The following is a 25,930-nucleotide window of genomic DNA, read 5'->3' as shown; positions in this document are numbered from 1 at the left end:
TGTGTGTTTGTGTGTGCGAATGTGTGCATGCATGTGTGCATGTATGTGCGTGTGCATGCACGTGTGTCTGTGCATGTCTGTGTGTGCATGTGTGTGTGCATGTGTGTGTGCATGTACATGTGTGTGTCTGTATGTGCATGCTTATGCGTGTGTGCATGTGCGTGTGCATGAGTATGTGTGTGTGAATGTGTGTCTGTGTGCATGTGTGTGTGAACGTGTGTGTGTGTTTGTATGTGTGTGCGAATGTGTGCATGCATGTGTGTGCGTGTGCATGCACGTGTGTCTGTGTGCATGTCTGTGCGCATGTGTGTGCATATGCGTGTGTGCATGTGTGTGCTTGTGTATATGTGTGTGCATGCACATGTGCATGTGTGTATGTGCGTGCATATGCATGTGTGCGTGCGCATGTGCTTGAGTATGTGTGAGTGTGAATGTGTGCATGCGTGTGTGTGTGTATGTCTGTGTGTGCATGCGTGTGTGTGTTATAAATTGAGACCACACAAGTGATAAAAATCCACTCCGAATTTATTGAATAATAAAAGCAAGCAGAATATAAGCAAAATGCAGCGCTGGACAACAGGGGAGTCACCGCTCCACCAACTGCTGTAACAGAACTATACAAGCCGTCTTCTTTTATACTCTGTAGTTCCGCCTTGCATATTACATCTGGTGGTCGTTGAGGCTGAAGTAAGAAGTCTTCCTCCAGTGCCCTTACAGTTTCTCAGAATTGTTTACAGTTTCCTAGAATTGTTGTGTTCTTACAGTTTCCCAGGATTGTTGTGCTCTTCCAGTTTTCCCAGGATTGTTGTGTTCTTACAGTTTTAGTTACATCCTGCTTGATAAACAATGCTAGCCTTGTATAAGCCTAAATGCAGTTTCTATAATAGCTTCCTAATAAACAATGTTACTTAACATATCACAATCCCCCCTTTTTCTTTTTATACTATTTGTTTATTAAGCTCCGCTATCTAACTTTTGCATATATAACAATCAGTACAATTACATTCTCTACTGTCATGATAATCATCAGATACAGATACAACATCATATCCTGATTTCTCCTTCATAGTTAACACTAATAACTTTGCCACATCAAAACGTTCTCTAACAAAATTTAATTTATATTTCAAAATACATGGTCCAAAAATTAATCCCAACACAATAACAATAAGCGGTCCTGCTAATGTGGACAATAGAGTGGTTAACCAAGGTGACATACTAAACCAATTTTCATACCATGACCTGTTAGCTTCTCTTTCTTTCTTTCGTTGATCTAATCTTTTACGTAGTTCGTCCATCGCATCCAGTACCACCCCCGTATGGTCAGCATATGAACAACATTCTTCTTTCAAGGCTACACACAAACCCCCTTCCTTTAAGAACACCAAGTCAAGCCCTCTTCTGTTCTGTAATACCACTTCTGATAAGAACTTTACAGACGTAGCTAAATTTTTTATTGATTGTTCCACTCTTTCCAGATCCTCGTTCACTGCTGTTTGTAGATTCTGTAATTCTTGGCTTTTTATTATTGAAGCTATGCCTGTTCCGGCCCCTACCCCTCCAGCTACCAACAGTGTAGCAAGTGTTATTGCAGTGATAGGTTCTCGTACATGTCTTGAAAGTTTCCCTTCAAAATGATGAAAAATCTCTTCGGAGGTACGATATATTATTCTAGGGACTATGGTCACTTGAACACAAAATTGAGATTTATCAAACACCTCAAGGGACAAACAAGGTGTCACCCCTACGTCTGAACAAACCCATTTAGCCCCTTCTGATGGAATCAGCCATTTATCACCTTTATTTCTATGTCGATCTATTGCAGTTTCTCCAATTGTTTAGTTACACAAAGATTGATACTTTATAGGAATATGCCCGATACACTTCCCTTTACCTATCACCATTTGAAGGGTTATTCCTTGTGTATGGTTTTTCTGCTCGTCCCAATTACATTCAGGGGGATTTGTACCATTAGACCACTGTATTTTACTTGTTATTGCTATGGCCTCAAAATAGGGAGGTCTTATACTGTGGCATAACCAACAATCCTCGGTTAGGTTTGGCTTAGTCTTATTTAAGGCTACATAGGAGGCTTACATTATATTCCATAATGGATCTGTCCAAACAGGAACTAGGGACTCAGATAATAAATCCTTCTTAATTAATACGTCGTTGGTTTCATTGGAGTTTTTATCTACCAATAAACTCATGTTTCTTACGTCCTTATCCAGATCCGGATTCAAAAGAGAGTTAGGGCCTATGGAATAAGAGTCATGAGGAAGTCGTTGTTTCCAAATTTTGAATATGCTTCCCTTATCGCCTGCAGATTCCCAAAACCTGATTCCCCACATTCTGCCTATGAGCCATCCCTCATTTTCTGGTTGCTTAATGGTTATTTCTATTCTCCAACATACTGGAGCTCCACAAGATCCAAGTAAGACCCCGTTATGTCCATGTTTAGGTATTTTGCATCCGGGTGGACCCCAGGTCACATCTATGAATTTATCTTTTATCTTTGGTTTCCAATCGGATGCTACTGTTTCACATCCCCAGTATCCACAAAAGTAATGCTCTGCATAATTACAATAACTCCTCCCTGAGTTTGAGGATGGACACATATAAAATGCCTTGCATTGTGCTGTAAGTTTGTTACTCGCAGGACAAGTTGGTCCATTGCATCCCCATTCCTCAACAGGTATCAAGGAATGCAAATGTACTGAAAAATTCCATCCTGCTTTTGGGGTTAAATGTTCCTGTACAATTCCTTCTTTCTGCATATTAATTAGCTGCCATCGAGCTGGTTCATGTGGGTTTCCTGCCACTCTTAAATTAATCCACACGACTGAACAAGTGCAGAAAATAGTCAAGAAAGGGAAAGGCCGGGGTTTAAAACCAATCTTGATCCTACCAGTCCTGGGGAAGTTCGGCCAAGGTTGCTTGTGCATCCCAAGTTTGAGACTTTTTCCCTTCACAAGGGTTTCTCCTCTGCTTTGCCCGTCGACTTGGTTGCAGCAAGCCACGGGGTGTACCATCTTCTTGGCAGCAAGAGTCCCTGGTAGGAATATGTCTCTTATATTTATTCAGACGCGTAGTATAGGCAGGCCACGATTTTGCCTTTACCATATACCCGTTGCACCTTACAGCCTTAATTTCCCATCTACACTGGACTTTTATGATATCTATTGCAAATGGAGCTGACTCCAATGGACTATAACAATAATAAACACTACACACCCCTCGGGGAGGAAATCCTTCCCTACAATGTTTCCACCACTTTTCTTGACACTTTTTGCACTTGAAGCAGACAAATGGATAGCAATCACATCCAATTTTCCACATTTAATGCGTATGTCGGGGTTATCCAGAATATCTGGAACAGGTTTTGACTGAACCTCAGCACATCTATTATATATCCCTTGATTTCTTTCCTCCTTCTGACTCATAAATGTTAACACACTCCTTGTCCACACTTTACAATCTTCCAAAAATAATATACCACCATAGATATAACAGTGGCTATTATAAACGCTATTATACACTGTACACTAAATGGTAAAGTAGAGAAATAATCAAAGGTTTGTATCATCACTTATCGTTTTAAGATCACTTTGGTGTCTCCAGGTGTGCTGATCACTTTCCACTGCAGGGGGGCCACGGGTCCTTTAATACGACTCGCATGCGTCCATCCACGTTCCGAAGTTCGAATCGCTGTCTCTGTGGTAAGTAGCACAAGATAATGTCCCTCCCATTTGGGTTTCAAAGTCTCTTCTTTCCAGGTTTTTTACAAGTACCCAATCTCCAGGCTCAATCTTATGTATTTTCAAATCCAACGGAGGCCTCTGTGCAACAAATCCTTGCCTCCATAGCTTATTACGATGTTCTGATAATTTAGAAATATATTCATTAACAGCCTGATCTCTAATTAACACATTGGTTTGGGGTTTTTCAATTCTGTATGGCATACCATACAGCATTTCAAAGGCTGATAGCCCTAAATCGGCTCGAGGTCTGGTTCGGAGAATCAATAAGGCCATTGGTAGACATTTTACCCAAGATAATTTTGTTTCTATCATTAATTTAGTAAGAATAATCTTTATTTCTCCATTCATCCTTTCTACCTTTCCTGAACTTTAAGGATGCCAGGGGGTGTGATATTCCCATTTGATGCCTAAAATTTCCATCAAATCCCTAATAATTTTTGATATAAAATGCGGTCCCCTATCTGAGTCTATTACTTCTGTTATCCCATACCGAGGTATAATATGTTCTAATAATATTTTAGTAACCTGGTTAGCTGTTGCCCTTGAGGTAGGGAATGCCTCAACATAATGGGTTAAGTGATCCACCAAGACTAACAAATATTTGTACCTCCCCACTCTTGGTAATTCTGTAAAATCGATTTGGATATTTGAGAATGGCCAATAGGCAAGTAGGCGCCCTCCAAAAGGTTTTCGCCTTATGCGAGTATGATTTACCTTTTGGCAAACCTCACAAGCGGCTATAACCGTTTTAGCAAGGTTATATACTCCGGCACAGGCATAAAGTTGTTCAAAATGATCTACCAACGCCTGAGTTCCCCAATGTGTTTTATTATGTATTTTGGATAACATTTCGGTTGCAAACCCTTTTGGTAAGGCTTCCCTCCCGTCAGGCAACACATATTTATCATCCTTTCTTACAACTCCCATTTGTTCTAACTTCTCCTTCTCTAAAGACCCAAAGCAAAATGATCTGTCTTTATCCGTTACTTGCATAGTCAGCAAAGTATGTCTATTACCAGCTGCTCGTTTTGCTTCAGTATCTGCAACATTGTTTCCTCTTGTTTGATAATCTATTCCTTTTGGATGTGGACAATGGCTATCCTATTAGGCCCTCTTAGTGCTTCTAACACTCGCCGTATTAGTTCTAAATGTATTAGTCCTTTCCCTTGCAAGTTCACAAATCCCCTTTCTTCCCATATTTTTCCAAAGGTATGTACCACTCCAAACGCATATCGCGAGTCCGTATATATGGTTCCTGCCTTTTCCTTTAACAACAATAGTGCTTTCCAAAGAGCATATAATTCACAGGCTTGAGCAGACCAGCTTGCAATTAAGGGTCCTGATTCCATAATCCTGAATTCCCCATTAGACAGTTGGACTACTGCATATCCTGAAAGCCTTTTCCCTTCTACTATTTGCGATGATCCATCTACAAACAACACTTCCCCGTTTTCCAATTCTTCTTCTTCCACATCAGGTCTTATCCTTGTTTGTTGTTCAATGGTTTGAAAACAATCTGTGGTCGTTTGAGGCTGTGCCTTTAAGGACAAACAGTGCTGGAACACACTGGCTAATGTTTTCGGTACTAGAACCAAAACATTCTGATATTCTAAACTAATTTCATTGGTTGATAAACAAAAATGCAGCTTTAGATTGTGAAGCAGTTGGAATTTTTTTTTTTTTCCTCAGTTCAGTTTGGTTTGGGAGTTGGGGGAGTTGGAGGTTTCAGCCTGTTCTCCCTGCCTGCTCTCTCTTTCTGCGAACTGCTGGAGTTGGCCTTCAGATAAGCAAACACTAATCCTGCATGGGCTTTTGAAGCTTACTAACAGCTCTTTTCCTTAGTAACTTGCCTTTCTCTCTCTCTAACCCCTTTTTGGGGAAAAAGGGAGGTGGGGGGGGGAGAGAGGGGGTTCCAAGGAGGGGATCCCTCCCTCGGGGAGGGATTTTTGTTGTGTTATTTGTCTTTGCTGTGTATTTCTGTGTATATATTGTAAATACCTGTATATATTGTGTTACATATAACCTGCTTTCCATATATGCTTCTAAATATAGAGCTTGCTCTTTCGACTGGGCTAGTTGTGGTTTCTTACTCTGTGGAGGAGGGAGAGCTAAGCCCTCTCTCAACCTACCACACAATCGTGTATCAAATCGGGAGTTTCCCCTGGATATAAAAATTCGGCCGGATTAACAGTTGTAGTAGAGCTTAAGGTCAGCATTGGGGATTCTATCAATATTCCTTCATATTTTATAAGTCTACTATCAGTCAGCCATTTCTCTGCCTTTTGTTGTAGAACCCCCCCTTATGTTATGAGGTGCATACAAAATTACTTCTCCACTAAAAGTAATAAGGTTTGTCTCTTCAAGGAATAGGGCAGCAGCAACAATGATCTGTAAACAACTTGGCCAGCCCCGACTGACAGGGTCTAGCATCTTAGAGAGGTAGGCTACTGGTTTCTTTTGTCCGGCCCATTCCTGGGTCAGAACTCCAAACGCTGTCCCTTCATGTATATTTACAAATAGATGAAAAGGCCTTTTTAGATCGGGCAAGCTTAATACAGGGGCCCGACTTAGTTCAAGTTTTAAAGCTTGAAATTTTTCACATTCTTCCTGTGTCCACTTAGGCAACTTATCTTCAACAAGTCGCTCATATAAAAATTTTACTTTAGAACTATAATTCTCAATCCATTGTCTACAATATCCCAGCAATCCTAGTGCTTGCCGAATCTGTCATTTTGTTGTTGGTATCGGAAGTTCTGAGATTCCTTTTATCCGTTCGGGGTCTAAAATCTTTTTCCCCTGGAACAAATAATGTCCTAAATACTTCACCTTTTCTTCTACAAACTGTAACTTATCTTGTGATACCCGTAAGCCTTTTTCAGTCAAAAAATTTAAAAGGCTGATACTTTCTTTTCTTACATTTTCCTTATCGTCCCCAGCAATGAGTAAATCATCAACATATTGTAATAAGATATTCCCTGGTCCAACTTGGTATTCTTTTAATAATTCCTCTAGGGCTTGTCCAAAAAGATTTGGAGACTCTGTAAACCCTTGTGGTAATACTGTCCACCTCAGTTGCTGTTTTCGATTTGTTTCTGGGTCTTCCCATTCGAATGCAAAATAATCTCGGCTCTCTTCCGCTAGTGGGCAGGCCCAAAAGGCATCCTTTAAATCTATGACACTATACCATGAGTTATGTGGCCCTAACTTACTTAATAGGGTATGTGGATTAGCAACCACTGGGAAACGAGTAATTGTTCTCTTATTTATTTCCCTTAAATCATGGACCAGTCTGTATTTCCCATTTGGTTTCTTAACTGGTAAGATGGGCGTATTAAAGGGAGACATACAAGGTTCCAATATTCCTTGTTTCAACAATCTGTCCACTTCTGGTTTTAATCCCTTCTTTCCCTCCAAGGAAATGGGGTACTGTTTTATTCTTACGGGTACCTGTGGATCAGTTATCTGAACTTTTAATGGGGGTATCTGTAGCTTACTAGTAGTCTCTGGGGTATACCATACATTAGAATTTACCTGCTTTTCATCTTCCATTGTCAAAGGATATGACAGTACAGTCAATTCTTAGTTCTCTACTTTGATTTCTAATTGTAATTCCACAATTAAGTCTCATCCCAACAAATTATACTCCGCCTCTGGGACGAGTAAAAGTTCACCTAGTCCAAATTTATTTTCTGTCTCAAAAATTACATTCTTTATTTTATTAACTTTAAAAGGTTCTCCTTTTGCTCCAATTACTCGTACAGTTTCGGGAGAGACCTTACAACCTTCTGGAATAACCTGTAAGGTAGATCTTTCAGCTCCTGTGTCAACTATAAAGGTAAATTCTTGGTTTTGGGGACCCACTTTTAACTTTATCAAGGGCTCATGACTCCGATCCCCCAAAAGATAGAGCCCCTGACTCCCCTATTCTACCTTTAGGGTTTCCTCATCTTTCACTCTCTCTCTACAGTTCCTTTTAATATGCCCCTTCTTTCCACAGTAATAACAACTTCCTTGCTCCTTTCTTACTACTTTCCTATTTGCTCCCATTGGTTGTTGATCTGTTACCCTGTCTTTGTTTCCTTCTTTTACTGCTGCCACCATCATCTTTACTTGTCTCTTATTGTTCTCTTCATCCCTTCTTACATATACCTTCTGAGCTTCTCTCAAAAGTTCATCCAATCCCCTATCCTGCCAATCTTCTAATTTCTCAATTTTCTTCCTAATGTCTTCCCAGGATTTAGCCACAAAAGGAGTTTTTAACAGTGCTTGTCCTACCGGGCTGTCAGGATTTACTCCTGAATACAGTTGTAATACCTTTCGCAGCCTCTCTAGCCATTCAGTAGGACTTTCATCCTTCTTTTGCATCTCATTAAATGCTTTATTAATGTTTTGGCCACGGGGGACAGCTTCTCGAATCTCCTGAATTACAATTGTTCTTAAATCCTGCATATGAGTTCGGTGGAATTGGTTCTGGTTGTCCCCAGTCGGGTCTCTGGAGTGGCCATTTTATGTCTGCCAGAGGTCCCTGGGCATGCTGAGCATCCCATATCCTCATACCAGCTTGTCTAATCATTTCTCTTTCCTCAGTGGTAAATAACTGACTGAGGATAGATTGCATCTCCTCCCAAGTATAAAGATTAGGTCCTAGGAACTGATCTAATCGTTCCGCTACCCCAAGTGGATCTTCTATCAAATTACCCATTTCAGTCTTTTTAAAATCCCTCAAGTCAGCCGAATTTAGAGGTACTGAAATATATCCAATTACTGGCTGAGGTCCCCCCATAGGCATTTCCCTTAGGGGATATGCCTGGGCTGCCTCCTTCTGACTTCTAGTTCGGCGCCTGGGAGGTGAATCGGGATCCACAGGGTCTGACTCAGGTGGAGGGGTGGGAGCCCTAGCAATTACGGGCGCCGGTGCCGGTGGAGGTGGCACATAGGGTGGAGGAATTAAAAGTGAGTCCTCTTCTGTGTTTCTTTTCTTTTCTCGCTTTTCATCTAGTTCCTTTAGAGGATATAATGATGAAACAGTTCCTGGTATTTGTACCCAGATTTTAGCATATTGGCTCTCCTCAGGGTTAAAAGGCTTTTTGCCATTTACCCAAAAGTTTAATTTTTGTCTTACCCAATCCTCCTCTGAACCAAAAATAGGCCAAAAGACATTTCTACTTATTTCTTTTCCTCCCCATACCTTAGTACAATAAAAGATCATCTTTCGTTTACTCTTTCCCTTGGTCCCAGAATAATAATTCCAATTTTCTAAAATAAAGGATAGGGGAGAATTCTTAGGTACTGGGGGTAACTTATCCATGGGGCTGGAGGGCTTGCTTCCCTTCGCTCCCATCTTCTGGAATACCAACAAACACACTCACACACGCTCCCCTTTTTCCTGGCCCAGTCCCTCGCAGGATATGGGAACCGCAGTACTAAAGGGTCTGCACTCACTTGGTCCGCTGTGTTGGACCTCTCGTTCACTGTATTCCAGGACCACCAATCCCGCCCGTACAGAACCCCTGCAACAATTTTGCAGTACACTCATGCGTCCTACGTCTCCATCTGGACTTCTGTGCACAGAATATTATGGGATTTAACCGGTTCTCCTTTTGCTCTATATTCTGAAATTTAGGTTCGTCGGTAGGGTATAGGCATACATCTGATTCCTCCCGGGGCCACGAGTGAATTCGCGGGGCACCTCCCCGAAGGGTCAGAGATCGCTCTCCCTATCCGAGTCACGGCACCAAATTTGTTATAAATTGAGACCACACAAGTGATAAAAATCCACTCCGAATTTATTGAATAATAAAAGCAAGCAGAATATAAGCAAAATGCAGCGCTGGACGACAGGGGAGTCACCGCTCCACCAACTGCCGTAACAGAACTATACAAGCCGTCTTCTTTTATACTCTGTAGTTCCGCCTTGCATATTACATCTGGTGGTCGTTGAGGCTGAAGTAAGAAGTCTTCCTCCAGTGCCCTTACAGTTTCTCAGAATTGTTTACAGTTTCCTAGAATTGTTGTGTTCTTACAGTTTCCCAGGATTGTTGTGTTCTTCCAGTTTTCCCAGGATTGTTGTGTTCTCACAGTTTTAGTTACATCCTGCTTGATAAACAATGCTAGCCTTGTATAAGCCTAAATGCAGTTTCTATAATATCTTCCTAATAAACAATGTTACTTAACATATCACATGTGCATGCGTGTGTGCAGGTGTGTGAATTTGTGTATGTGTGTGCATGTGCATGTGTGTGTGCATGTGTGTGTGCATGCATGTGAGCGTGTGTGTATGTGTGTGTGCATGTGTGTATGCATGTGTGTGTGTGAATGTGTGTGTGTGTGAATGTGTGTGTGTGTGCATGTGTGCATGTGCAGGTGTATATGTGTATGTATGTTCACGTGTGCATGTGTGTGCATGCGCAGAGAGTGTGTCCCACTTGCAGACCCTGCTGGGCTAGAGCTGGAGCAGCTGATGCTGCTGGTGCCAGCAGGGTTTGCAGTGCTTGTCTCTCCCTGGAAGGCTCCAAACCAGAGCCAGAGATTTGTCTCAGCGTTTATGAGAGAATAGTTTGCGCCACAGAGCTGCCTCAGCCTCAGGGATGGTTATCCACGGTGCTTGAATGGTCAAAGTAGCAAAGGAAGGCAAGGGAAGAGAGGGTTCATGTAGGGATAACCCTAGCTGACTTTAGCAAGCCAACTAACAACATTGTGGTGGGTTGAGATTACCTCCAACGAAGTGGAGTAAGTCTTCAAAGAAATCAAATGCAGAACTCGGAAGCCAAAGGAAAGTGACATTTACAAAAGTGTAGTGAAGGATGCTTATGGTCAGGATTGTGCCCCAAACATTTCTGGAACATACTCCTCTGAGCGTTAACCCTCTTTTTGTTTCCCTCTCCTTTCTGGGGGGAACAGGGGGGATCCTGGCGCCACTGAGTCCAGGTAAACAGCCTGGGCATAGCATATACTTACACCATATTTGGTAGGTGTTAGTCCATTGGTTAATCTTGCATTAGCAACAGAATGCTCATTGGACCAGTATTCACGGGGGCAAATGGTAAATAGGGGTCGTTTGGTAAATGAGCCCCCCCCCCCCACATCGTGTTGGAGCCTGGGAGTGTGTGCGTGCCAGTGCTGTCGTGGTTCACCTTGCCCGAGACTCAATCCAGTGCCCCAAGAGACCTCACGCTCCTTTGCCACCGTCACCCAGCTGCGTGCAGTGCCGTGGACAGTATCCCGTGGGATTGACCACGACGCGATCCCTTGCTGCAGGAGAAGCGCCAGCAGCCCGTGTGAGCCAGCGTCGCTGACCTGCCACAGCCCCACCTTGAGTGGGAGACCTTTGTGCTGGGAGAAGCAGCAGCCACACGGTGCAGCCACACGGCCAGCACCATTTCCTGTCTCCGTCTCATGGCACATCCGTGCCACGTTTCTGGACTATAAATATCATTAAGGGGAGACCTCACGAAGTCCTCAGCTTGTAAGTTAAGCCTTTCTTTAGAGAGTTTCCAGTTAAGGTAGCGTTTGGATTGCCCCGAGTGGAGGGTTGCCGATCACTGATCAACCCCTCCCCCACCACTTTCTGAATTAGTTTCGATTCTAAGTTCTGTGAATTGTTTGATTCAAGTGCCCATATTTAAACATTCTGTAAACATTGTTTCACTGACCGGATATTGATACCTGTGAAGGGTGACTGTAAATACCCCGTTACAGAGTTTGTGAATAAATTTAACATACATTTTCATTGGTGTATCTGCCGCTCATTTTCTGAGGGCATATTCACAACAAAAAGGTAAACTAAACTCCAGAAATATAAAATGCTTCACATCAGCTAAGGACCTAAGTAATTTTACAAAACCAGGGATTGATTGTAAAGTTCTGGGGGATCAGGGGAGGAAGAGGATTGTTCCTTCCTTTTAATCATATAGACAAACCTAAGCAGGGCAAGTCAATGTTCTGCTTTGTTTTGCCTGGCTCTCATGGCACCCAGGAGAACCATGGGGGAAATGGCTGCTGTTACCCACAGCGTCATGCACGCTCTGTAGTGCCCCTGCAGGCCTGGTGTACATGCTGCGTAAGAGCTCACACCTTGTGGGGACCTGGGGGTACTGGTTGATAGTAGGCTGAACATGAGCCAGCAGTGTGCCCGGGTGGCCAAGAAACCAAATGGCATTCTGGCCTGTATCAGGAAGAGTGTGGCCAGCAGGAGCAGGGAAGTCATTGTGCCCTGTGCTCAGCACTGGTTAGGCCACACCTGGAGTCCTGTTCTGGGCCCCTCAGTTTAGGAAAGATGTTGAGATGCTGGAAGGTGTCCAGTGAAGGGCAACAAAGCTGGGGAGGGGTTTGGAGCACAGCCCTGTGAGGAGAGGCTGAGGGAGCCAGGGTTGCTTAGCCAGGAGAAGAGGAGGCTCAGGGGAGACCTTCTTGCTGTCTACAACTCCCTGAAGGGAGGTTGTAGCCAGGTGGGGGTTGGTCTCTTCTCCCAGGCAACCAGCACCAGAACAAGAGGAGACATTCTTAAGCTGTGCCAGGGGAGATTTAGGCTGTATGTTAGGAAGAAATTCTTCCCAGAAAGAGAGATTGGCCACTGGGATGTGCTGCCCAGGGAGGTGGTGGAGTCAGCATCCCTGGAGGTGTTTAAGAAGAGCCTGGATGAGGCACTTGGTGCCAAGGTTTAGTTGTGTGGTGGGTTAACACCCATTCTGAAAACAAAAACAAAACAGGAGGGAGGGCTTGCAGGTACTTTGCCCTCCCTGCTCCTTCCTGTACACTGTGAGAGCTCAGCTAGGTGGCCTCCCAGGTTTGCACAAAACATTGGCTGGTTGGATTGGGGTATGTGGAGGGAGAGAAGGGTCCTCCCTCAGTGCTTGGCTTTATGCTTTGTTCAAGAAGCAGGAGACATTCCCTCACAGCTGGTGGCTAAGCTGAGAAGCCAGCTCTGTCCTGTAGCTTCTCTGTGTGGCTTTGCCTTTGATTCTGGCCCTTTGCAGGCTGTGGAACTTCACTGCCTGCAGGCTGCAGAGACTTACCCTGGGATGGCAGGAGCAGCATTTGCAAATGGTACAGAAGATAGGATTGGATGTTTAAAGCAAGGGTCAAGGATGGAGGAAGGTGAGTTGGGGACAAACTGTGGGGTGTGTGGGGATATAAGGGGCTGGTTGTGCATAACCAGGTACCTTGACAGTGCAGTTCTCTGGCCTTGCTCCTTGCCTGGTCTCCTCTTGTCTTCTGATGGAACTCTATCTCTGCAGTGATTTCAGCAGGAGTTCTCTAAGCCCTAAGGCCATGAGAAGAGCAGGAGCTGTGCTTCTGTCACAGCACTGTGGGAACTGACAGGCCACATGCAGATGCTATGTGAGACTTGCTTCCACCCCTGCTGCTGCAGCTCCCGACCACAAGGCTCCTTCAGACAGGAAGGCTCTTAACAAGAAAGACACAAGGGGCTTTTGACAGCTTCATTTCTTGGTGGCACTTTGCAAAGCTGAAGAAGTCCTCCAGAGAGAACTTAGAATGCAAATAGACAAATCTGCCTGGGTCTTTCAAAGGCCACTGTTTGCTTTGCTCAGGATGAGTGTCTAAGGCAGGTTGCTGGTGGCTGCATCACACAAAGGCACCTTTGGATGGGTTTTGTGACAGCCCCTGCAGTGAGGCTGGGTGTCTCAGGGGCCTTCCTGCACAGATGCCTACAGCTGGGAGGCCTGGGCTGCAGGGAGGTTACTGAGTTGACTGAGTTTCTACAGTCGAGTGTCTCATTGCTAGTGGGTAGCCTGTGGCCAGCTGTGGGTGTTGCTGTGCATGCAAGAGAGCTGGAAAGCTGTGGGTGGCTCCCAGGACAGGTACTGCACGGACTGAGCACCTGAGTGCAGCTGTGTGGAGGTTCCCAGTGTGCCCATGGTGGGGGCTTGTTGTGTTTGTGTGAGGCTGGGAGGAGGGTGTGGTGAGCCAGAGGGTCTGTACCACCTGTTGTGGTGGTATTGACCCTTTAGGCCTCACCTGCCCAGGTGCCAGATCCTGGGGATCCAAGGGCAGACACTGCACCTCCTGAGTATCAGCAAATCTACAGTCGGGTATAAAAAGGAAAGCAAAGGTGTTTTCCCCCTGGGAAACTGAGTCTGAGTTTTTATACCCTGCACAGCTAGGGTATAAAAAGGGAAGACATTGCTGCCCACTGCAGGCTTGAACTCACGACCTTGCCATTAAGAGTCTTATGTGCTATCAACTGAGCCAGGTGGTGTCCCTCCCAACGTGGTTCCCCCCTCCCCCCCCACCTTGTTGTCGAGCCGGCAAATGAACCTGAATAAATTGGCACACCAACTGAGCCACATATACCCTAGCTGGGCAGGGAGGGGGGAGTGCAACAGACTCAGCTTCCCAGGGGGAAAATACCCTGCAGGGAGGGCAAAGTACCCGCAAGCCCTCCCCCCTGCTTTGGTTTTGTTTTCAGAATGGGTGTTAACCCACCACAAGTCGATTAGACGGTGTTGGATGATAGGTCAGACTTGATGATCTCAAAGGTCTTTTCCAACCTGGTTAATCTGGTTAATTCTAGTCTAGTCTAGTTTAGTCCATTCCATTCCATTCCATTCCATTCCATTCCATTCCATTCCATTCCATTCCATTCCATTCCATTCTCTGTTCTGTCTCTGTAGAATAGGTTTTTTTTTGTTATGAGTGCAAATAAAGTTGTGCCAGAGGGAGGTGTAAGGGACCAAAATGTATGTAGAGATTTGCCTGAACATTGTTGGGAGAGTAGATTGAGCCACAGAGATTTTGGTCCTGTGGCTGCCACACAGGCAGAGCCAGCAAGGGGAGGGTGGCCCACCCCAGTGGTGGCACCAAGCGCTCATTCCACTGCTGAGTGGAGGGGGGAGTGGGAGGAGGCATGGCTATTTTTAGCAGCTGTGTGAAGTTATAAAATGTGTTACAGTGGGGCAGGCTGCCAGGGTATCTGTTGTGGGGGGCTGCAAGAGAACCTGCTGTAGGGGCTGCTAAAGAATCTGCTCAGGCTGCTGGAGCTCTGCTGTCAGCCACCACTATCGCCTTCCTCTCTGAGAGCTGCCCTTCCCTGCTCTTCCTGCGGTGTTCCTGCTTGCTGCTCCCAACTGCTCTTCTAGTTGTGCTATTCCTGTGTGGTAGTTTGTGGCTGTACCCTTACAATTCTCCACAGGTCTTGAACAGAAAGTGGTAGAAAGTAAATAAATTCCTGTTGGGTGTAAAAAGGAAAACAAGACAAGCTGTAAACAATCCATTGGGTTGGTAACAGACATAAAACTTGGATATGTAAACTTTCTTTCTTTTGGTTTCCTCACCCTGGGAGACACTAACTTGCTTCTGATTGACCTTGGCTGTGCTCTTTGTTTTGGCTGAGTATCCCAGCAAAATAACTCTCTGCTCTTTTCCCTTGTCCCTTTGTGTCCAGGGGCGTAGGAGGGGGCAGGGAGTGGGAAGCTATTAGCTCCCCTGCTTTTTGGCCAGGGGGTCCTCGTGCTGTTTATAAATTGTAAATCCTGTGTATTTTTTACATATTCATTGCATTGTAGATTGTAGTTGTGCTTGTAAATACAGCTTCATTTGTTTCCAGCTGGGCTGGGCTGGCAATTTCATGCTGGGGGGAATTTTCAAGCCACCACACACTGTCATGGTGCAGTGCTCTCTACAGATCAGACCATCCTGGTAGCTCTACCTGTTGCCTCTTAAATAAAGTGGTTTGGCATGTGGCTCCATTTTGAGTCTTAATTATGTTTGCAAGAATGTTAAGCTACTCACAATAAAAGCTCCAATTGGACATCACTCAGAAATTAAGCTCAGCTGTCCCCAGCCCCTCTGATATCTGAGGACAATCTGGAAAGCAAGGAGCTTGAACTTCTGACAGACTATGCACCACTGCATCGTGATACCCCCTTGCACCACCTTCCTGGTGTGTTCCTGCAGTTGTGTCTGGGCTGCACATCTCTGTGTGCCTGAAAGTTCTGAGCCACACTGCAGAGTCATGGCAGGAGCTGCTGTAGCTGCTTCCCATGGACCCAGTCCAGATATAACAGCAAGGCAGTTTCTGGTTCCCAAGACCCTGGACACAGCCACCTTCAACAGCTCCTTTTGCTTTGAAACAAGAAGACACAAACTTTGGGAATGGGCCTAAGGAGGCCTTTTATTGGCCATCACCTGCATGTGCACCATCTTTTCCATGACCTTGGTACCTGCAGTAATGTTTTGCTCACCCCTCTCTCTCAGACAGGGTGCAAAACAAATATGTTATTGCAGAGGAATCATGTTACTCATTGGCTCAGGTTTGGGCAGTGGTAGCTCTATCTTGGAACCTCTGTTGGGCACAGGGGCGGCTCCTGGTCACTAAGCTGTGTCCATAGAGGTGACTGCTATGGATTCCTTTCTCCATTTGGAAGTCCTTGATAACAAGAAGCAGATACTTACAGACTGCCTCTTGGTTTCTGCTGTTCCCAGTGAGCTTGTGAAGCTTGCACAGCCCCGAGAATGGACATAAAAAATTTAAACTACACAGTCATGGACAACAAATTATATATTTCTTCACCATGTCAGTCATCATTCTGCTCAGAACATCTTTTATGGCTTTATTCCTCAGGCTGTAAATCAGGGGATTCAGTGTGGGAACTATGGTTGTGTAGATGAGAGCCAGGAACTTCTTAGTGTCTTGTGAACTACTGGATTTGGGCCGTAAGTAAATCAAGGTCCCACTGGCATAATAGAGTGTTACAACAATAAGGTGTGAGGAACAGGTGGAGAAGGTCTTTTGTCTGCCCTCTGCAGAGGAAATTTTGAGGGTGCTGGAGATGATGCAAGCATAGGATACCAGGATGAGACAACATGGTGTAAAGAGGACCAGCACTGTGGCCACAATGATCTGCATTTCATAGGGAAAGGTGTCAGTGCAGGAAAGCATGAGGAGTGGAGGAATATCACAGAAGAAGGAGTTCATCTTCCTGGGCCCACAGAAGGGCAGTGTGAGCACCCAAGCTGTCTGCACCACAGACACAACAGTACCACTGCAGCAGGCCAGCAGGACAAAGGAGAGACAAACTCTGCTGTTCATGATGGCTGCGTATCTGAGGGGGCTGCACACAGCCACGTAACGGTCATAGGCCATGGCTGCCAAGAGGTAGCATTCAGTGGCTGTTGAGAAGATCACCCAGTAGAGCTGTGAGGCACAGCCCATGTAGGAGATGCTTCTGTCCTCTGACAGGAAGCTTGCCAGCATCTTGGGGACAACGGTTGATGCTGTGGAAATGTCCAGGAGGGACAGGACCCGAAGAAAGAAGTACATGGGCATGTGGAGGCTGGGGTGCACTGTGACCATGAGGATGAGCAGGTTCCCAGTGATGGTGATGGTGTAGATTAAGCAGAAGGTGAAGAAGAGCAAGAGCTGCACTTGGGGGTGGTTGGACCATCCAGAGAGGACAAATCTGGTCAGCAGAGTGTGGTTTCCTGGTTCTGGTCCCTCTATTGGCTTCATTTGAGAGGAATCAAATGACTGTCAGAGGGGTAGTCACTGTGTCAAGATCACAGTGATGCTGTCAGTTCCACAGGTGAGGAGACTTGGGAATCTCTGGAGAGTCACTGAATTGAAGGGTGTGTCTCTGGAGCTGGCTGAGCTGAACTAAGCTCTCAGGTCCCAGCTGGTTCCAGAGATGCTTTCTGCACTGAGGGGAAGTTCAGTATTTAGCTGCCTTAAGGATCAGTGGGCAGCACTCCTCTTAGAAGCACCTGCTGGCACTCTGCTGCAGCCTGGTGTTTTCTGCTGAGGGAACAGCAGGCAAGACAGCCTTCCTCCAAGGCATCTAACACTAGCTTTAGATGCCTTTTGTCAGAGGCTTTTCTAAGCTGAGCAGCAAAGTGAAAGCTGTGGATCTGGGAGCCACAGAGGGCTCTCGCTTGAAGGCACAATAAAGAAGCTCCAAGGTTCCCAGGCATGTAACAGCCTGATGTTTCTACAAGAACCTTTCTGGGTTTGACTGTTTCCATCAGCACAGAGAGGAAAGAGCCCTGTCTGACTGCAGCTCCACATTCTGAGACATCCCTGGAGACAACCTGTGCAGAACAGCAGGAACAATTCCCTGCAGTTTGCAGAACATTCACAGCCGTTTTCTCAACTTGTTAGATCCAGGAGGCTGCAGTAGAATCAACCTAATTGTGCTTTTTGATCTCTCAGGAAAGTTTTGGCCTCCTGCTATGGTCATTAGCTGTCCATTAAAGTCAATAACCCCACAGCAGCCCTTGTTTTGCTGGAAGGGCTTTATTCCCTGATGCAGGGCAGCTCTCAGAAACAGCTCTCACTTTCCTTCATTCGTGTTGAGAGGCTGCGAGGACCTTCAAATTTTGGTCTTAGCTCTTCCTTTGCTTTATGTGTTCACAAGAAGCATTTTGAAATAAATGTCCTACCTTCAGCAGTTCTGTGCCTCATCCAGTGCCTCCAAAAGGGATCATGCAAGTTCCACCAGATGAATCTCCATGGCTGTCTTGCACTAGGGACAGTGTTGGGCCGAGGACCCTTGCAGTCAGCTGTCAGTGCAGGTTTTACATTGTCTTTTCAGTGCAGCTGCACTCCTGCCACAGTTTGAATCATCTGTGACACAAGCACAAGTTACCTTCCATGGAACATCAGGGGTGCTTGCTCTGAAGCACCATCCACGGAGTTTCCTTGCCTCTCACAAAGAGGTCATGAATGCCAGCTGCCAGAGACTTGTCTCACAGAGAAGAAAAGGAATTTGTTAAGGGTGTTGCAACTTAGCTGAGCTGGATGCAACGAAAAAGGCAGAGAGCTCACACCACCTTTGGGCTTTTGTGTGCAAGAGAACAGCTGAGCTACCTCTGACACATGCCTTACTCCAGGCTTAAGTACAGTCTCTTGAAATCCCCATTTCCCTTAGGGGTGGGATTGCTTACAGCTGAGCTTACACATGCCATAGTTGGTTGTTCAGAACTCAGTGCTCGCTCTGGGGGCACTGGGAGGTGAGAAACCAATCTGATGCTTGCCATAGCAGAGGCAGTGCTGTTTGCAATGGCAGCTTTCCCTCCCCCATCTCTACAGTGGGAATAGAGTGGCTCCTTCAGACACCCTGTCTGACATCCCTAGCCCTAAGGATTGTGTATCCTGAGCCAGCTGATGACCAGGCCTGAAAAATAACATCAAGGATGTGTGATTAAAGGACAGAATCAGCCTGACCAAACCTTCTCTACTGGGATGGGATACCTTCCCTTCCCTTCCCTTCCCTTCCCTTCCCTTCCCTTCCCTTCCCTTCCCTTCCCTTCCCTTCCCTTCCCTTCCCTTCCCTTCCCTTCCCTTCCCTTCCCTTCCCTTCCCTTCCCTTCCCTTCCCTTCCCTTCCCTTCCCTTCCCTTCCCTTCCCTTCCCTTCCCTTCCCTTCCCTTCCCTTCCCTGCCCTTCCCTTCCCTTCCCTTCCCTTCCCTTCCCTTCCCTTCCCTTCCCTTCCCTTCCCTTCCTTCCCACACCTTCCCTTCCTTTCCCACACCTTCCCTTCCCTTCCCACACCTTCCCTTCCCACACCTTCCCTTCCCACACCTTCCCTTCCCTTCCCACACCTTCCCTTCCCTTCCCTTCCCACACCTTCCCTTCCCTTCCCACACCTTCCCTTCCCTTCCCACACCTTCCTTTCCCTTCCCACACCTTCCCTTCCCTTCCCTTCCCACACCTTCCCTTCCCTTCCCACACCTTCCTTTCCCTTCCCTTCCCACACCTTCCCTTCCCTTCCCACACCTTCCCTTCCCAAACCTTCCCACACCTTCCCTTCCCTTCCCAAACCTTCCCTTCCCTTCCCAAACCTTCCCTTCCCAAACCTTTCCTTCCCTTCCCACACCTTCCCTTCCCTTCCCTTCCCAAACCTTCCCTTCCCAAACCTTCCCTTCCCTTCCCAAACCTTCCCTTCCCTTCCCAAACTTTCCCTTCCCAAACCTTCCCAAACCTTCCCAAACCTTCCCTTCCCAAACCTTCCCTTCCCAAACCTTCCCAAACCATCCCAAACCTTCCCTTCCCTTTCCAAACCTTCCCTTCCCTTCCCAAACCTTCCCTTCCCAAACCTTAGAAATGAATACAAATAGGTTCCTAGCAATTCATTTCTACCTACTCTGGCTCCTTCTTTTCATTGTTTGCCATCGCTGTGTCTTAAAAAAAGTAAATCTAGGCAAGAATGAGGGAAAGTCATTGCCAACAACCTGAGATTTAGCAGGTAATGATGATGATTCATTTCTTATAGTCTTGAATAATGGTTTTGTAGTGGTTTGAACGGAAAGGCTCTGCTTTCCCTCCCCCACTGAGAAAGAGACCATGGCTAAACCCAGTTGGAGAAATGAGATTATATTTTACAAGGAAACAGATTATATGTGACATAACAAATACAGGTATTTTACAATATATACAGGAATATACAGCAAATGAACTCAACCAGAAACCAGACCCCCCACAGAGGGGGCTTCCCCCTGTGCCCCCTTCACCTCCCTACCTCCCTTCTCCCCCAAAGAGGTAGAAGAAAGAGATCCGGACGGTTAACAGGGCAGGAAAGGAAGAAAGGCCTGGCACAGGGAGTTTGTTAGTTCTTATCTCTTGGCAAGAAGCCCAGAAGCAGATTCAGCCGAAAGGGACAGTGAAGGAAGGAAGACTGAGAGAAAGTTCCCAGCTCCCCTGGGTCCAATCTCACCTCCCACAATTCTACCAATGAAATTCGTTTAGAATACCAAAATATTTTATAAACATTTAGCCAGTGTGCCCCTTTCTTAAAGACACAGCCTCAAACTGCCACAGTCCACCCCTTCTAAACAATTTCATTGGTCGTTCGTACTGTCCATCCAATCAGAAACAATATTTACAGTTCGTGAGTAAAGTTCATAGTCCGTTCCGGCTATACTCAGATGTAGATGATTCAGAAGTCCAAAAAGTCAGGAAATAAGAAAATGGAAACCGGCTTGTATCTCCATAAACGAAGTGAAGAAAAGGCAAACAGGAACACAGGGACTCTCAGTTGACTCAGGGCTCTCAGGGTTCGTGCACTGTAGATTCCTCAGGGATTCTTCCTTTGGATGTGTTGTAGCTGTACAACAGTCTGAAATTAAACTCTTTCAGCTAAAGTTAAATTTCTTTGTGGAATACACTGAATTTGACCATTCTCCTGCATTACCCAATAAGTGTGACCTGGACCTTCTGCTGAAACCACCCCTCGGACAGGTTTAGCCTCTCCTGAGGGCGAAAATACCCAAACAGTTTTACCTAACAGGTTCTTTTCTCTAACAACAGGAACTCTATCACCTTCTACTCTCTGTAGCAGATCTGAATGTGCCGGTCCAGCTCGGTTCACTGAACCTCTACTGTTCACCAGCCAGGTTGCTTGTGCTAAATGTTTCTCCCAGTTTTTCAAAGATCCACCTCCCATGGCTTTGAGAGTGGTCTTCAACAAACCGTTGTAGCATTCAATCTTGCCTGCAGCTGGTGCATAGTAAGGAATGTGGAAAATCCGCTCAATACCGTGCTCTTTTGCCCAGCTCTTTACAAGGTTGTTCTTGAAATGAATTCCATTGTCTGACTCAACACTCTCTGTAGTTCCGTGTCTCCACAGGGTCTGTCCCTCCAGACCCAGAATGGTGTTGCGTGCAGTTGTGTGTGGAACTGGATAAGTTTCCAACCATCCAGTGTTCGTCTCTACCATAGTAAGCACGTATTGCTTACCAGAACGAGAACGTGGTAGAGTGATGTAGTCAATCTGCCAAGCTTCACCATACCTGTACTTGGACCATCTGTCACCATACCACAAGGGCTTAATTCGCTTTGCCTGCTTAATAGCACCACAAATGTCACAGTCATGGATGACTTGTGTGATGGCATCCATGGAAATGTCTATGGATCTGTCACGAGCCCATTGGTAGGTTGCATCTCTGCCTTGATGTCCTGATGAATCGTGAGCCCACCGAGCTAAGAATATCTCACCTCGGTGCTTCCAGTCAAGATCAAGTTCAGAGTCCTTGTCTACCTGAGAAACTCTTGCATCTAAATCTGCCTGATGGTTGTGTTGCTGTTCCTCAGTAGCTTTGCTCTTAGGAATGCGAGCATCAATGTGTCTCACCTTCACTGGAATTCTCACGACTCGATCAGCAATGTCTTGCCACAGGTCGGCTGCCCAGATGGGTTTTCCTTTCCTCTGCCAGCCATTCTTTTTCCAGTTCTTTAGCCAACCCCATAGAGCATTGGCTACCATCCATGAGTCGGTGTAGAGATAAAGCTTTGGCCATCTCTCATGTTCAGCTACGTCGAGAGCTAGCTGGACAGCTTTTACCTCTGCAAACTGGATTCTCCTTCTCCATCCTTCGCCTCTGCAACTCGGCGTGTTGGACTCCACACGGCAGACTTCCACCTTCGCTTGTTCCTGACGAGACGACAGGAACCGTCTGTGAACAAAGCATACATCTTCTCATCATCAGAAAGGTCATTGTAAGGAGGAGCTTTCTCAGCACAAGTTACTCTCTCCTCTGGAGGTTTGGTACAGTTGGTATCTTCAGGCCAACTTGAGATCACCTCCACCAGACCAGGTCTTTCAAGATTTCCCATTCGAGCTCTCTGTGTTATCAGAGCCATCCACTTGGACCAGGTGGAATCTGTAGCATGATGTGGTGTGGAACCTTTGCCTTTGAACATCCAATTCAAAACTGGCAATCTGGGAGCTAGGAGAAGTTGTGACTCAGTTCCAATTATTTCAGAAGCTGCTTTTACTCCTTCATAGGCAGCTAGAATCTCTTTCTCTGTTGGATTATAATTAGCCTCTGCACCTCTGTACCCTCAACTCCAGAAACCAAGAGTCGTCCACGTGTCTCACCTGGAGCTTTTTGCCACAAGCACCAGGTTGGACCATTGTCACCTGCAGCCATGTACAAAATGTTCTTAATGTCTGGACCATCTCGGACAGGTCCCAGACCCACTGCTTGAACTACCTCTTGCTTTATCTGGTCAAAGGCTGCCTGTTGTTCAGGTCCCCAGTGGAAACTGTTCCTCTTTCGAGTCACATCATACAGAGGTTTCACAATCTGACTGTATCCAGGAATGTGTAGTCTCCAAAATCCCACTGTCCCCAAGAAACGTAGAGTTTCGTGCTTGTTTGTGGGATTTGCCATGGTAGAGACTCTATTTACCACATCCACTGGAATGTGTCTGCATCCATCCTGCCACTGCACTCCCAGAAACTGGATCTCTGTGGTAGGACCTTTCACCTTGTCTCTCTTGATGGTGAAACCTGCATTCAGAAGAATGTCCATGATTTTGTTACCTTTCTCGAAGACTTCCTCAGCAGTTTTACCCCAGACGATGATATCATCGATGAACTGGATGTGTTCTGGAGCACCACCTTCCTCCAGAGCATCATGGATCACTGCATGACAGATGCTGGAGCTGTGGATCCAGCCCATTGGCAGTCTGTTGAAAGTGTACTGGATTCCTCTCCACGTGAAAGCAAACTGAGGCCTGCATTCCTCTGCTATGGGAATAGAGAAGAAGGCATTAGCAATGTCTATGGTGGCATACCATTTGGCCTCTTTGGATTCCAGCTCATACTGGAGTTCCATCATGTCTGGTACTGCTGCACTCATAGGCGGAGTTACTTCATTCAGGGCTCGGTAGTCCACTGTCAGACGCCAGTCTCCATTCGGCTTTCGCACAGGCCACACTGGACTGTTGAAAGGTGAATGAGTTTTGCTGATGACTTTCTGACTCTCCAACTGATGAATCAGATTCTGAATGGGCAACAAAGAGCCATGGTTGGTTCTGTATTGTCTGTGATGCACAGTCTGAGAAGCAACCGGCAATTTAATGTCCTGAATCTTGTGTTGTCCCACAACTGCAGATTCATCAGAGAGTTCAGGTCTAGCAGACAGCTTCAGCTTTTGCCCATCAATTTCTACAGAAGCTACTCCAAAAGCCCATTTGTAACCTTTAGGGTCCTTGAAACGCCCTTCTCTCAGAAAATCAATTCCCAAAATACAAGGTGCATCAGGTCCAGTCACAACTGTATGCTTCCTCCACTGTTTACCAGTTAGACTTATATTAACCTCTACCTTACTTAACTCTTGAGATCCACCAGTGACTCCCAGAATAGTTATGGACTCTGATCCCTGATAATTTGATGGCAATATGGTGCACTGAGCTCCTGTGTCAACCATGGCCCTGTACTTCCGAAAGTGTGACGTGCCAGGCCACTGGATGTACACATCCCAATAGATTCTTTTATCTCCATTATCCCTCTCCTCCCCCTGGTGGGAGGCAGGGCACCCCTAATTGTGGGGAACATTCCCACAGGTGCAACGAGCACACTGTGCAGTGTTAGAACTGGAGCCACTGTTGGAGCTGTCATAGTTGTCCTGGGGAACTGTGGAAGTAACAGCTACCCTTCTGGTATTGCTACCCTGGGTTCTGCCACTTTGCAGTTCCCTCAGTCTCCTGAAAAGATTAGAAGTTGGTTGGCCATCCCATCTGTTCATGTTCTCACCAAACTGATCACGTAGAGTTATCCAAATGGTCCTATGTGATTGCCTTGGTGGTCTGTTTTGGTTTGGCCTGTTTTGGAATGACCTCCTTGGAGGACGTCTATTCCTCACAGCTGAAACCTGCACCCACCTGGAGGAAGAATTGGAATTATCTCTTTGTGCCAATTGGTATATGGAATCTTTGATTTCATCCTTCAGCTCTCTCATGCAATCCTTCATCTCACTAGACAGAGCTTTAATGGCTGAAACCAAAGAAACACGTGTCATGCTATCATCCAATTGTCTCAGTTGATCAGTGAATTGGCCAACCGTGGGAGGATCTCCACCATAATTTCTTGCCACAATTCTACTTGCCAAAATGTTTGCATAATTGGAAGGAGCAAGCTTGATAAGCTTTTTAGCAAGACCAGCTGCCACAGGAATATCGTCAGGATTCAGCGTATCATGGTCACCATAGAGTATCTCTCTAATGGCAAACTCTCTCAGACGCTTAATTCCCTCATCTATGGTAGTCCAGGGCTTAGGATTCCATGAAAGGTCATCTCGGGAAGGGTATCTCAGTGAAACCGCCATTAAAAGGCGTATCCACAGATTAACCTTACCGAGAATCTTGGCTAGATGTCTATCTATTCCATTATCCTTTGAGAGAGTTCCCAGCTGAGCTGCTGACTTGTCTCCAACTATTAGAGCTGGAGCACCTGTATCATAACACCTAGCAAGCCAAGATAGGATGGGTTCCTTATCTGCTCTGAGGTAATCTTTGCGGACATTGCGAAGCTCCTCCCTTGGTGACGAGCAGCTCTGCAGGTCATCCTCCTCTTCATCTATCACATCTTCCTGAACGTTTTGTCCCCATAATCCTGCTGTCACTCTCCTAAGGATCTCTTTAAGCTGAGAAGCACCACTGCCAGCTGCTGTCTTAGCTGCATCTCCATCCTGTGATGATCTCAATAACTCAGCTATATCTCTAAGACAAACCTTCTCTTCATCTCCAGCAGGCCCTTTCCTAGCAGAGGTTCCCTCACCAGGATCAGTCTGTCTAGCAGAGGTTCCCTCACCGGGATTGGTCTCCTGCTCTTCTCCTCCATTAGCTCCACTAGCTCCTGGATCAGCTTTGGCCTTTCCACCTCTGGTCTTTAAGACTGCTACTTGTTTAACCGGAGCTGTGTTTGAATTTACAGCCATCTTGACAGAAGCTGACAGGTCCTGATCTAAACCAGCTGCCGTGGGGGCCCCTTCCGGTCTTGTCATGGCGGACGGAAATGACCTTGTCTTGTTACCGGTCGCCATCTTGGGAATGGGAGCCACCCCTGGCTGCTTGCCAAAGTCATGGAGAGGAGCATTTAAGGCAGCTTTTCCAATAGGTTTTGCTATTTTTCTAACTGACACAGCCCCTTCCTCATCACTCGAGGACTCTGGGGCAGATTTAGAGGAACGCCTACGCTTCCTGGATTTTTGTTTAATCACAAAACATGGTCGAGAAACCTTTTTCTCTCTATGTAGAGCCCACAGCAGATAGACATTAATTATCAGCAACAGCAGGATTACACCCGTCAAATAAATCACCTTAAGATCCCAGCCAGCACTTAAAGTTACTCTCTGACCTCCTGAAGCCTTAAACTCCCTTATCTCGATCGGCAAAGTAGAAGACGTTCTATTGCCGTAATTAGTGAGCCG

The 25,930-nt window shown here is 46.0% G+C and overlaps 1 protein-coding gene across 1 annotated transcript; it reads right to left on the bottom strand.

Annotated features, from left to right (window-relative positions):
• Window positions 1-16,263: 16,263 nt before the first annotated feature.
• On the bottom strand, window positions 16,264-25,543 carry LOC104299629 (olfactory receptor 10A7). Its single transcript, XM_054176881.1, has 2 exons — window positions 25,534-25,543; window positions 16,264-17,204 (listed from the first exon to the last, which is right to left on the bottom strand). Exons 1-2 carry the CDS (start codon window positions 25,541-25,543, stop codon window positions 16,264-16,266), a joined length of 951 nt encoding a protein of 316 aa, XP_054032856.1.
• Between the last annotated feature and the right edge of the window lie 387 nt (window positions 25,544-25,930).

The sequence above is a fragment of the Dryobates pubescens genome, chromosome 36, assembly GCF_014839835.1.
Source record: "Dryobates pubescens isolate bDryPub1 chromosome 36, bDryPub1.pri, whole genome shotgun sequence".
NCBI classification, from domain to species: Eukaryota; Metazoa; Chordata; class Aves; order Piciformes; family Picidae; genus Dryobates; species Dryobates pubescens.
This window is presented reverse-complemented; position numbering and strand designations above follow the sequence as displayed.